General features: G+C 39.6%; 2 protein-coding genes across 2 annotated transcripts; both read right to left on the bottom strand.

Annotated features, from left to right (window-relative positions):
• Positions 1–6,460: 6,460 nt before the first annotated feature.
• On the bottom strand, positions 6,461–10,038 carry LOC104626451 (chromosome unknown open reading frame, human C1orf158). The gene is given in 6 exon segments (XM_010294380.1): positions 6,461–6,590; positions 6,592–6,739; positions 7,373–7,550; positions 8,420–8,533; positions 9,552–9,692; positions 10,033–10,038. Coding segments are annotated over 6 exon segments (717 nt in total).
• Positions 10,039–10,049: 11 nt separating this feature from the next.
• Positions 10,050–12,325, bottom strand: LOC104626450 (arylacetamide deacetylase-like 4; the record flags this gene model as incomplete). Its single annotated transcript, XM_010294379.1, has 3 exons — positions 10,050–11,124; positions 11,803–11,866; positions 12,109–12,325. Coding segments are annotated over 3 exons (1,056 nt in total), but the record flags the coding sequence as incomplete, so codon positions are not given.
• Between the last annotated feature and the right edge of the window lie 1,732 nt (positions 12,326–14,057).

The raw sequence follows: 14,057 nt of genomic DNA, 5'->3' as shown, positions 1-14,057 counted from the left end.
CTACAGTGCCCATATTTTCAAGGTAGACTAAGCCTTGGTCTGCTCTAATGTGGTTGAGATTTTACCAAGATTGTGTTTACCAGTGGGATTGCTGTATTTAAGCCTAAAACACTTGAGAGGCTAGATTAAGCGATTTGCTTTTGATATTTATAAGTAACAGCAGTAATGAAAATTGTCCATGCAGTATGTAGTCATGTACACGGTAAAGAATGTCCACATCTGTTTTAGAAAAGCAACTACTCGGATTGTGCTAAGTATATATTTAAAAGTAAAATTACTGAGAACATGAAATGTCAGGAATATTGAGGGAGAGTGGGCTGTCCAGTGAGAGCATTGACATAACTAAAAGTCCTTTCAAAGCTCAAGCATTTGAGGGAACTGAAGAAAAATGCAGGCTTGCCTGTACAAACCAGTGGATTTTTATAGCATGCCTCTAGATATCGCAAAGCAAAGGGTTTAAATTAGAAAGCTGACTCTGCGGGCAGTTATCAGCAACCAGCATGTGCAAAGCCATAGCTTCTGTATCACTGTAGGAATTCAAAATTGCTTTATTTTTAGTTCTAAAAATCCAAGATTTTCTCTTTATTGGCTGTTAGGCTGAGACACACAAGAAGCTCAGGCAATGCCTAGCCTCCAAGCCTCTTCTCCATAAGCACTCTTCTGTCTGGTGTGAGTGTTCCTCACCTTGAGGTGAACTAGGGAGGATAAGGCTGTGAGCTCCCATGCCAGCTGAAGCTGCTGAAGTGCTGCTCTAAAGGGTGTTAAGGTTGCCACGGCAGAAGGTAGTTATTTGGAACTTAAGGGAGACTTCAGCAGCATTCCTCTCAGAATCCTTAACTACCTCTCAGGCCAACCACTGTCAAGGACAAGGGCTACCGTCAGGTCAATGTTCTCTTTATATATAGTGCTAACTAAATTTAGTGTTAAATCTGCTGTGAAAATTTACAGCTTGTAATATTTACCTGACAGGCATCCAGACCCTCTTGTCCAAATACACAGTTCCTTAAATTAGAAAATATGTCATGAGGCAGCAGCCTAAATTATGTATTTACAGCACCGAGGCAGGTAAGTACATATTTATACAGCAAATCCTGAATTCTTATTTAAAAAGAAATGGACTGGCTTGTTCAAGGTATTTTTTAAAATCCTGACAGAGTATTTAGACAATCCTGGGTTCGGGAGCTCTCTGGGCCAGGGGCTGTCTTTGTATTGTCTGTTTACAGCTGAGTTCTGCACAACGAGGCTAGCGTCCTTAGGGGTTTTTACAATTGAAGGAATAAAAGTATGTGACAATAAAGAGCAACTCCCTATAAAATGACTGTGCCTAGAGATTTTTTCCTTCTTAGCAAACATTATTGACAAAAAACAACTAGTATATTATTTATATAACAATTTCCTTATGGGTCATTGTTGAATAGAGCTCAGGTCCTTCCATACCCAGAGCAAATGCCCCCATCACTGCAACTATAAATTTATTTTCTTTTCCTCCATCCTTCTCAGGGCGGAGTTCTTCTCTACACCAACTAGCTTGGGAGCCACCTCACAGTTGCATATAGAAAAATATAATTCTATTCTACAGCAGTTCTTCAATATCCCAAACTTACTCCTTTGTGAAGTAAATCCCACAAATAGCCTTTTGAACTTGTGTAGATTTAAAATCCTAAGAGAATGACACACAAAAAACAAAACCAAGGGAATGTCTTCGTTAGAGACAGCTCATAGCACAAATCAGGTTCATGACATGCTGCTGCATTTTTGTTGCTTATAGCTACTCTTGAAGACAAGTGGCTCCTTTGAAATGTGAATGCAGAGTATAGATTAAGAAAGATGTTTCTGCAAAGGATGTGGCACATTTTGGGAAGTTTATGCACTCTTTGTTGCAGGGCGTAACCCTGCTTAATGGTTAACTTAGTCGTATTGAAGTCAGTGGGACTATGCCCCTGTGTGGTCCTCTATGCCACAGTTAGGAGCTGTGTGAGGTAGCACTTTGTTTCAGGTATTTGATGAAAATCTTGATGGGAGCTCTAGTTCCTACTGATGTGTAATAGTATTTCTATGAGGAAAACCACGCTAGCTGGCAAAGAAGGACCAAATATGAATTATTTTTCAAAGCTAATAATTTTTTTTTCCTGAAGTGTTACAGCCCCTTATGGCAGTAAGATTATCATCATAGGTGTATTGCAGGTGACATCTGTTTAGACTGCTTAGACTTACGGGGGGGGGAAAAAGACTGTCAATGGCATGGTTTTAAGATGGTGCCTTTTAGGAGCTAATCAGTTCAGCTCAGTTCAACAAACAGTACAAAAATTTTAAAAAGGAAAAGGCTAGTTACTAATGGCAATTTCATGTTTTCAACATCAATATGAAAAATACGTGTTTAAAAATACAATGAGCATTGCCAGGTATGTGTGCCTTGTGTAATGGCCATCAAAGAAAGCTTTTTTTATATTCTTATGGGAGCAGGGTGAGTCTGAATCCCAGTCCCAGGAGCTATACATGCTTAAAGGTACTGTTCAAAGAAATCAGTGCAACGGAATGTGCAGATTTGGCGGACAGGACTTGGCAGCCATTGTGTCCCTGTTAGGTAGTGCTCAGATTCAGACCAGTGAAACTGGTTTACCAGTTAACTGACTTGGATAGCTCTTTTGAAAAGAGTGCTTGAAGCACCTTCCAAGGAATATTTATAACTTTCTGAGTGAGGCCTCCTGACCATGTGAACAACCTCTTGTCAACAGCCTGTTTCTCTTCTCCCTGAAACCCTTCCATTTAGTCTCTGTGACCACCCTCAGTTCACAGCTGGCATCCACAGTCCCCAATTATTGCAGAACTTGCCAGCCAGAATCAATGTTCCTTGTCTGAGTCCCACCCCTGACTGAGATTCTCGGTCCAAAGAATCTATCTTCTTGTTTGTGCCGCTCATCTAGGCTGACATCTAGTCTCCTTCAAGGCAAGAAATATGCTTGCTTTGAGACATGTGCATGAATTCTAACTACCACTTTGTCTCTTTAATGTCACAAAGTTCAAATATGAGGCTGATTTCACGCAATCAAGACTGTCTAGAACATTTTCATAACAGAGAGTTGTTACCAAAACATCTATTTGCTCTGTGAAAAATGGAAGAGACCAGTGCACTCTTGCTTTCCAGGCACAAGTGACCGTAAGTCCCTGAGACTAAAAAAAAGTTTCCCAGAAAAAGCTTGGCTAAATCTGAGACATTGGAAAAAAGGTTGTCCTATAATGATTCCCAGGAGTCCCAAAGTGCTTGTTGTGCATCAATGAATTATGCCTTAAAACATCAGAGTGTACCAGAATAAATGCTACCTGTTTACGTGTCTGGTAGAAATGTACTTATGTTCCAAACTGGATCCATCTTTCAGATGTCTCCAAGATCAGGAGTTTTTATCACCAGGTCTACATTTCAAGTTGATCTCTCTTCTTTATAAGGTTTGCCATTTTCATCGTTAATATCCCCTCTTCCTGAAAAGTGTGCATCTTAATAGTGTAACCCAGCATTTCTGTTGTACATTTTCATTAGCTGGCTGCATTCTCTATTTAATAGTAAGTGGATTTCTGAGTTATTGCCGTTTTTTTAATGATGACATTTTGGATTTTCTCACCTCTTTTCCATAGCAGCTGTGAACATCTTAATTGTTTCAGTTTTTACCTCATCTTGAAGCACAGGTGAAATGACCTCTGTTTTAGTGGTTTTATCTTTAATAAAAGTCCTTGTAATTGCTGAAGATTCGAGGGAGTTGGGAAATGTATTTGTGTTCGGCACAAAAAGGGTATTTACTATTAAAGGAATCTCTAGCAGAGCGATATTGTAACTGATTAAATGGCATTGTTTGTTTCCGCAAGAATTAGTGTCTGTAAATTATAGGTGTAGATATCCTTCATTTTTATCTGCCATTCCTACTTCAACGCACTTCTGCTAAATGCAGTATAGTACTTGGAAAAAAATGTGTATACGCTTACCTCTACCTATTGGCAATAAAACAGATGTAAAGGATCAGAACTTAGGATTATGACCTAGCCAAAATGGTCAGCAAGAAAATAAAAATGAGGTATTCTTGGCATAGTCATGTGCTTGCAGCATTGCTTTCAGCAGTGGCTCAACCTTACAGTTTTGGAGGATTCCATGTGGAGTAATCTAGGTCAACTACATTTTGTAGGAAAAAAAGGAGGAAGAAAGCTTGATTATCAGTGCTATTCTATCTGAAATTTTGTCTTGCAGAATATTTGAGCAGTGTGTTTGAGATAAAGATACATTCATTCAATTTTTGTTACTGGCTGGTTGGTGTTTGATTCTGCCTTCACTGAACGCAGATGAAGAGATTAAATAGCCTGGACTCTTTCTGTCATGAGTTCAGCTTGAGGCTTGAGTCACCAAAAAGCTAGCTAGATATCTGTGATTGCTGAAGTGAAACCAGCTAATCAGTTAAACAGTTCAAAGCAGATTATTTTGCTGACAACTGACATGTCTTGTAGAGTTGTGCATTCTTCTATTTCAGAAGCTCTCTATCAACATGCAGTTAGCTAGCATGCTTCGTTTGGTTCCTTTGGGCATCGTAGTGGTATATTTTATTGTAAATGGCTCAACAGTTGAACAGATTAGACCTGTGCTTGGGGAGCCCTGCCCAGTCAGCTTACAGATTTGGAATTAACGTTTTCATACATATTTCATAGGTGGTACTTGTGCATTTCAGTAATTCCCTGTACATCAAGCTGGTCATTTCTTTCCGTATACAACTGTTGCTTTTAGAAGTGCAGTAGATAATAACCATCAATGTTTCATTTACTATAACTATTTATTAATCATGAATGATTGAGGACCAGATTTTTAAGCGAACTGATGGAGTTGAGTGAAATGAAGCCTACCTTTGTATAATTGTCTAAGCTGTATTCTAAATATCATATGGGCTTTGTTGTGCTATAAAGATGCATTACTGATTGGTATTTTCATTAAGAATATTAGCATATGAGTAACAAACAGAAAACCACAATTTTTATAGTCACATTGGCAATAAAATTAATCTGGATGGACTTCCTTGCAGATAAAAGAATTTCTGGATCCATCAATTTTCATTCCATTGTAAGGCATGCCTGCTTTATGGATTATTTTAAAGATGTTTTTTGTAACACAGCACTAACAGCTAGCTGTGTTTCACTGACTTCCACCTATTTTGCTTTCAATTTTTTCTAATTCCCTTTGATGTCCTTGGCGTTTTGAAGCCAAAAAACCCCATATAATTATCAGGGCTCTTGCATTTCTAAAAGGTTTCATTAACACTGCTGCTTTCTGATTCATGCAACCAGCTGAGGCTCTGCGTACCTTTCCCACAGACGTTTTTGGATGTCTCACAGATCAGTGAAGAATCACTTTGCCAATAGGTGCCACTGTTGCTCTACACACACGTCTGAATCGTCAATGTCCTTCAGCTGAAAAATCCAACCTTGAAAAAGCAAACCTAAATCACAGTGACTAAAATGTTGCAGAGGTAAAACTCTGTACAGACCATGGCCAGAGGCTTGTCCATGACAAGACTAAGGTATATGTTTTATCTTGTTCCTAAAAATAATTATATTGTTGCTAATCTTGAGCAAAATTAATTAAGATATAAATATGCATTGAATTAATTTCAGATATCTTTAATCTAAGCCTTTAACTTGCTGCAAGTTTATTGTTGAGCCTCAGATCAATAGCAGCTGAACCTTGCAAATATCTCCTCTGGACCAAATGTGATTTAAATGCAAAAGTTGCACACCAGTGCAGTAAGACATTGGACTTCTGTCAGCACTTTTTACATAGGTCGTTCACATACTTTCTCAACTGAGTAAAGTATCAGCATGGCCTATCCTGCTGTGTAAAGGCGACCTACAGCTATTTCTTCTAGGTTTACTGTTTGTTAACATAAGATCAGCCAATGTAGTTTACTTTGCAGATTATCTACTGCTAAGTACCATGCCGTATGTAAAGCCAAGGGCAATCAAGGTCTGCTTGCTTACTGCATTGGGAGAAACCTGGGTTCACCTTGTCCTTAGGTATGCAGCCATTTCATATGTTTACTTTATTCTTGGATGCTTCAGACATAAGGAATGACACAAGCTTCTTCTCTTTCTTCAAAAAAGTGTTTAGCAAGCTGTGCAAAAATGAAAAAAACACTAAGGACAAAGCAAAATTGAACCTTTGAGGTTCAATCCCACCCTTTTTTTTTCTTACTGCAACTGTTCATTGAATAGAAACCAACAGATGAAGATTTTGTTTTCAGTGATTTAATACATCTTCTGAAATATGCCCAGCCATCTGCAGGTCAGAATGTAACCCAGCAACTTGTTCTAACTAGTAGACAGCCCTCCATCTAAATAACCTAATTCTCCTTCCTTCCGCATGGAACAGATCACTCTTACGTATATGAACAGCAAGCCATATTAAGTAGTACTTAAGATCACCCTAAGCAGTTTACACAGAGGCATCCCATGCTTTTCTGTCTCTCACTAGTTGGCCGATGGCTTGCAGATATTTCTGACCCCTTTCATAGTCCAGGATTCTACTAACGTTTTGGGGAAGATGTCCCTGGTTGGATGGGAGTTTTAGCTGATTGTCTCAGTTGAGAAGTAGCAAAAGCAGAAATCGGTGGGCTTTCATAGGAAATGGTGTAGACACTGTTCATCACTCCAGCTTCTTCCTTGTGCCATTTTTTCTTCAGGTGCTCAAGAAGGCCATAATTGGTGGGTGGTTCTGAGACAGGAAATGATTAAATGTTAGACATGATAGAATTAAATTTTTGGTACTGGTGTTTTTACTCCACAGTTGTCATAGGCAATATTTGTACTATTTTGACAGCAGATTAAGGACAAAACAGATCTTTCTGTTCCCAGGGCATGTATGTCTACCCTCTGGCTGGAAGGGAAAATCACCATTAGATATCAACAGGAGAGCAGTAATGGTATAACTGTACCATAACAGTAATGGTATACTGTAAGGAGTCCTGGTTCTTCGTAGTCTCTCTGGTAGATATTAAAAAAGTTAGCAGAGCTGTACATGTCACTTAAATTCAGAAACATAATAATACTCTGTGAATTCTCCTGCTAGTTGTATCTCACAGCTCTTCTTGTTTTTCAGGGGGTGTCTTCTATTATTGCATAGGGGAGAGAAATCTGTTCGTGGACACTATCCTTCACTGCTTTCTGCAATGATTAAGTATTGTAGTATGGATAACATTTCCACTTTATAAATCAGTAAAATAAGCTACTGACTGGGTAAGGAACTAGCCAAAAGTCACATTAAAACAGAAGGAGGTTCCTGGCTCTAAGTCTATATTGACCACTGCACCATGTTCCATCTGTTTGAATTAATAATGCCAAAAACTACCAAGAATGGGGAAATCTGATTTCAGAGGAATCCAGGCAAACTTCTGTCCATCCCAGCTGCAGAGGGGAAGCAGCACAAGGTTATAACCTCGTCTATTGTATTTATCGTCATACTCCGATACTAGATTTCGGCTTCTTGGCTCCTCATGATGGGTGAAGAAGTGCTGCATTGGCAGGCCCTGAAATGAGATGTACAAGAAACCATGCTGTTTGTCTTTATACATCGCATCCAGATAGCTTAGCATGCTTTTGAGTCAGACTGGACTACCAGTGATATCACAAAATTACTTGTACTTGTAACTTAATCCCTGAAAATGAGAGTATTTGCATTTCAAGTAAAGTAAATTTCCAGCTACATTAAGCAACTACATCTGTATGTCATGAGATCTGATTAGTCTGATTTCAACACATGCAGCATGGATTTGCCAGATACAGTTAAGAACCCTGCAAATGAAAAGCTGATTGTCTTGTGCCACTTAAGTTTTATTGTGCACTAGCATTACATATGCTACCTTTTAACTGTCTGTCAGGAGGGAATGATAAGAATATTTGGGGGTAGAGAGGCACCTTGGAGGAAGGGACATTCTCGCAGATGATACTTGTGGGAAAAGTATTGTTGTGAAAGATCTGGGACTCATTTAAGTGCAGTTCATTCCTATGGATCGGAGCTGTGCTGATGAAAATAATCCTCTTTTCGAGCTCATATAATAGCCCAGGGAATGTCCTGAAGACACAATATCCCATCCTAGCTGGTAGTAACTTGCTGATTTTCTTCGTGTGCCGTGGTCACCCTCCGAGGCAGAGTCTTGGAAACAACCAGAGAGTACCAAAAAGTATGTGCCATTTGTCTACCTCTGAGAGGCATCCTACTTTAATCAAACATACGAGGGAGCTCTGGATCCTGTGAAGTGGCCACAGAGCTCCAGTGCCTTCTTTTACACATACAGTTACTTAAGAATATAAAATATGATTTAAGTATTAGTCAAAGGTCATTGCTGTTTGGAATGTTGGCACACACAGCCCTACATCTGAAACTTCTTTTACTTACCTCAAATTTTTCCGTCATGGTTCTCCTTAGTGTTTGGTCTGGTTTGTGATCTCGCAAACAAATGAAGTCTGTTTTGTATATGCTGCTGCCGAGTTTCCCGGTGTCTTTTGTAAACTAGAGAGATATACAACACTCAGTATGGCTAAGGCAATCTGATAATTACAGAAGCTCTGTTCCAGTGCTGCTTGCTTCGTCTACGCATTTAAAAAGCACTTATTTGGAAAGAAGCCGGTGCTATGTACTTTTTCTCAGATAGTAAAGTCAGTTGGTATAATCAGCCATTGTAAGATTCTGGACTGATTCCTTGGTGTAAATAGAAGATACTATACAGCCCTTGAAAAATTATTCAGAGTTTGGTGTTAAATACTTTCACCTACCATGTGAACTAGCATCTGAAAAGGACGAATGAACCCTTTTGGGGTTTTTTTTGTTCCATTGTTCCTACTTCTGCCACAGCAGGCCAGTCTCTGCAATATAGTCTAGCAATTTGCTCCAGGGAAAAAAAAAAATCTAAAGGGAATAATTTTAGCAGAGTCAGGAGGATTTGCCCTAACAGCTACAATATAGAACCTAAATGGCATGTTTTGATAACGTTAAATGTCTAATGATAAAATTTTGTTCAGCTCTTAAATCTACCAAGCAGCTCTGCTAGCAAAGAAGCTCTTGTGTATACAAGCAAATGAAACCAATATCCAAACTATTAAAGATCCTCTGATACAAGTAATAATAAGTATTAACTTATGGAAGGGTTAATAAAGCCTCTCTTGTATCATGCTGGTATATATTATTAAGTTGTATATATCGATGTCGTATAGTTGTATGTAAGTTCTATAGCAGTCTGAAGCGATTGCCATAAAATGTGCTACAGCATTTTTAATTGGCTAATGTTACGCCCAGTGTGAACAACACAATATAACCCATGCTCAGGCATTGCTTCTGCCCTGGCTTAGGGAGAATAGCAGATCGTTAACAAAATGAATGAATGTAGGCCGAGTAAGACGCTTCTCCTCCTTTTTATTACTCTTCTGAGATGAGCCTGGACTCCAGCTTACGACTACAGTAGTATACCACCTCCAGAGCATTGGTTCTGACCCACTCTATTTCAGCTCTCACACTTCCCTCCTGACCTTACCCTTTTCCTCTCTTCCAGCCAGTTTCCAATGAGAACTTTATTAGAGTATTTGGGTTCAATTTTCCACCAATCCTGTCCATCTCTTTGCGATGAAATCATATTTCCTTTTCTCACCGGCACCTCCCTCCCTGGTTGTTGGAACTGTTCTTCAAGTCATGGGGGTGAAAGATTACTCAGTAGTCCAGTGCTAAAACTAGGGCAGAAAGGGGCTCCCCTTCTGCCTGCCTGTGTGCTGAGAAATGTGGGTGATGTGTAGAACTGCTTGGCCTAGAACCATTTGTGTTTGCTGTCCCCACGGTGACTGTCGTTCCAGTAACCACATTCTAGGCTGCATCATACTTATTGTTGAGCAAAACAGTGGCTCCTAACCCACTAAAGTCACCTGGGTATTTTTTTTTTGTAGTGTTCAGAATCAGAGCACAGAGTATGTCTCAAAACATTTTAAGTGGCATACTCCTCTATACCAACACACCACACATACCTGCATGACACACAGTCTCTCTTCATAGACAGACAGGTTTTAGTTTAAACAAGTGGGACAAACCAGGATGTCCATTCAAAATAATGTTGTTGTTTATTGACATAGCTAAAGAGAAGGGCTTGCAGCATGGTACAAGCTTGCATAAAGTCTGCATATTGCATGTTCCAACTAATAGCTGGAATGAGGTTCTGATGAGCCTTGTTTATCATTGTTAACAGCTGCCCTTGATTGACTAGCCATCACCTGATATTAAATATCCTAAGAAGGTATTTCCCTAGGCTGAGGCATGAACAGACTGGTGGAATCTAAGATGTTTACTATAAGCTTTTTAGGAAGTTAACAACGCTGTCCAATCCCCTTTTCCCAGCTGGAAATGAGAAACCGCAATAATCGTATAGGCTTATGACTCCATGGAATCCATCCTCGAGGTGGTACCAGGTCACTCGAACACCGTTGTCCTCCAATCTCTTCTTGTAAAGCAAGCCATCATCCCTCAGCACGTCATACTCACAGGTCAAGATAAAAGACTCGGGCAGCTGGTGAACAATAGCATCTTCAGCTAACAGTGGACACAGGTTGGGCTCACAGAATCTTTTCACTGTCTCATAAACTTCAGCTATAAAATCAGTGCGCCTAAGTGGCTTCACACCTCTGACCTTAAATTTTTCGGGGATGTTATCTGGGCTCACCCACTTCCTGTACTTCAGCTTCATATCTGGAGGAATATGAGAGCCCTCCAACACTTCTTGCATATGCAATGCATCCCCGTTTAGATACTGCAAAGCAAAGAAAGCAGCACGTTCTCGGAATAAGAGAGGGACTCCTCGATTTTGATGATAGGATGGTAAATTGAAGTCCAGTGCCTGAAGGCCTGGGTAGATCAAGATCTGAGCACGTAGTCTGGGGAGGTCTGATCTACCTGCAAGGGTCTGGCTAACAGCAGCTGCTAGATTGCCCCCAGCACTGTCCCCGCAGACAATTACATTGTCGGGATCCACCCCATAGTGCTCTGTATTCTTCATAAAGTGTATGGTGGCATTAAGACAGTCTTCATAAGCAGCAGGGTATTTGTGTTCAGGAGCTAAACGATACCTAGTACACAGAAAGAGACAAGTATAAGAGAAGGAAATGTCATTAGTATTCATCAGGAAATGGTATTCTACGTCCTCTTCCAGCCCTGTCATTTTGGGGTGGTTTTCCTCCAGGTCAGGATATTTATTGCCTCTTAAGCAGGCATTCCTCAGTTAGTGATTGCAGATAAGCTGTAAATTGTGTATTCAGTCACAAGGACTCAGTAAAGCAGGGTTGTCTTCTCATTAAGAGTCTGACCAAGACTTTGTACATTTCTTAGTCATGCTGAAAACTCCCTGTGCATTCTTGACAAGATAATTTAGTAATTTTCTGCCTCTGTTTCCTATGTGTAAAAATGGGAGTAATACAGTGTGATTAATCTCTCTTTTTCTATAAATCACAATTGTTTGGATCATCTTACTACACGTTCATATGTTCAGCACAAGGAAGGCTTGTGTTACCTAAGTTTTTGATTGGCTTTTATAGATTTTCTTAACGTGCCAAATATTTCCATTTGGGTCTTTTCTGATTACATCAGGGCATGAACACTTAAGAGCTGTGAAATCTCCGTTACCACTATTTGTATCTTTATGGACTTCACTGAATTCTGTAGAAATTTCTCCGCAAAAAAAGAACATCTCCAAAACCAGTGCAGCAACAATAATCTCTGAACAATAGAACTGGGTAGGGTTCACTTACTGAACAGATACAACTACCGATTCACTTTCTCTGGATATGTAGCGGCATACTTTTTCATAGGTATCTGGAAAAGAAATGTTTTCATTAGTGCTTTGCTAGTGCCCTAATCTTTGAGACAGCTAGGGAATGCTCATTCCAGAAAGGCATGCATTTGTCTTCAGACTTCCTCCCAAATCACATGCTGTAAACCTCCTCTTACTTAAATTTTATAGAATTTTATAAAAACGGTGCTAATGTTCTTCTTTTGCTATATTTCTATAGCTATAATTTGCTATATTGCTATAATTCTTCCAGCAAATATCTTACCAAGACTTCCAAATACCCAGCCTCCTCCATGAAAGAAGATGATACCTCTCCTTCGCCCATCAGAGGTAGCTTTAGGCTGATAAACCCTCACAGATACTTTGTTAAACTGCAGATCCTGGATAAAGAGCTTTGGATCCACCCCTAGTTTCCGTCCCTGTCGCACGTATCGGCCAAAAGTGATCTGACTGCAAAGTCCAGTCTTCTCCAAAATCTTTCCCTGTTAAAGGTAAAAGAAATTAAGGCTTCTTTAAAAGACTTGTTAGCAAAGGTATAAAAACTCTGCATCATACTTACATTGAACTGTATTTGAGGGAAATTTTAGAGAAACACACGAGCTTACCAAAAAAAAAAAAGTGGTAATATTGTAAAATATGAATACACTCCAAGAAGATATAATAACAGCACAAGAAGTTAGAATAACTACCATGAGGACTGTTCATAGAGGAGGGTAATGGCTACACAAGCATCTCCCAAACACTCTCTACATGGCTTCCTGTATACTGAGCACTGAGAGGAGAATTCATTCTAATAGGTTGTTTAGTCCTTGGGTTTTGCCTTAATAAACAGTTTTTCCTCACTGTTTTCCAGTGAGGAAAAGTAACTCCACAGTTGGTTTTCTTGATAGGAATGTCCAGTCCTAAGAAAGTGAGAGATATCAGGACAGTCATAAAAACAGTATTTGTTTTAAGTTTGCTTAGATTAGCTTTACCAAAGAGGAGATCTACCTTGTATCATACCAGCAATCACTGGAATCTGTAGAATCAGATTGAAAAATCTAGTCTTCACATACAGCAATTTGACCCCTGTTGTCTGATAAAAATAAAGCTCTCTGATTCAAGAAAAACAGTTTTCCCAAGCTCTGACATCCTACGGACTGTAAAAAATTTACTTCCATTACTCAAATCCAGTGTCATTCTAATATCACGTCAGAAATTTTATACAGGCCATCCAAATGGGCTGTCTTGGAGGATACATTTTAATTGTCAGTATTGTCCTGCACACCTTTGTGCTCGTTCTTGTTTCATTTATACTTGATAACAACAATGAAATGTCATATATAGAAACAGCAATAAAATCTTTAATAGTTCTTCACTGCATAAACTAACATTACTGAATTAGACCATAAAACTCGATGAATTTGAAAATCTTAAGTGCTGAGTTGTGTTGCGCAAGTTAGTTACTGCTTTTTATTTGCACAACAGACTTACTGAGCAAAATCAAGAAGCTTCCTTTCCCAATGCTCTTGCAAGCTAGAATATAAATCTGATGTAATAAGTGAACAAACAAGAAGTTGGGAACCAAATTAATTAATAGAATCAAACAAATAAACTGTTACAGTTCAGTTACTAAACATGAACCCAATTTTAAATGCGGGATGAGAGTCTGTCTTTATCCATTGCCTTCTTGTCACCTGCTAGTGGGATTCAGGAGAGACGGGTAGCTTTGTCAGTAAATTCCAAGAGGATGTAAATGGTGTAAGAAAGAATTGTGGGAGGAAACAAGGTCCGAGTGATGGCAAAGGCGATGTTGTGGATGAAGGAGTGAAGGAAAGAATTGAAGATTGAAAAAAATTAAAAGGTACAGAAAGTGACAGAGGAGGTGTTTAGGAGAGCTCTAATGCCGTTTATGCAATGCTGTAGAAGAGAGTCCAGGGATTAAGTAAAGCAGCCCTAAACGGATTTTGTACCGTAAATGTCAGCCGTGGCAGGAGCAGTTAAGTGCTGTAGTTTTCCTTGTGCAAGGTGACTTCGCCTAAAGCTGAGAGCAGTTATCAGACGAAACACCAGCTCAGCTCTGAATTCGAGTGTTAAATCAACCCCGCCGTTTGCCACTCTCTGCTAACAAGCCCTGGCATGCTGCTTCGGAACCTGAAACGGGTTTTGCCCGTGACATGAGCAGCGTCCCGGCTGCGGCTGCTCCCCCGCAGCACTCTGCCCGTGATGTGCAGC

This window comes from Phaethon lepturus, unplaced genomic scaffold (assembly GCF_000687285.1).
Source record: "Phaethon lepturus isolate BGI_N335 unplaced genomic scaffold, ASM68728v1 scaffold10719, whole genome shotgun sequence".
Taxonomy (NCBI): Eukaryota; Metazoa; Chordata; class Aves; order Phaethontiformes; family Phaethontidae; genus Phaethon; species Phaethon lepturus.
Note: the sequence above shows the minus strand (reverse complement) of the source record. Positions and strands in the feature narration are given on the sequence as shown.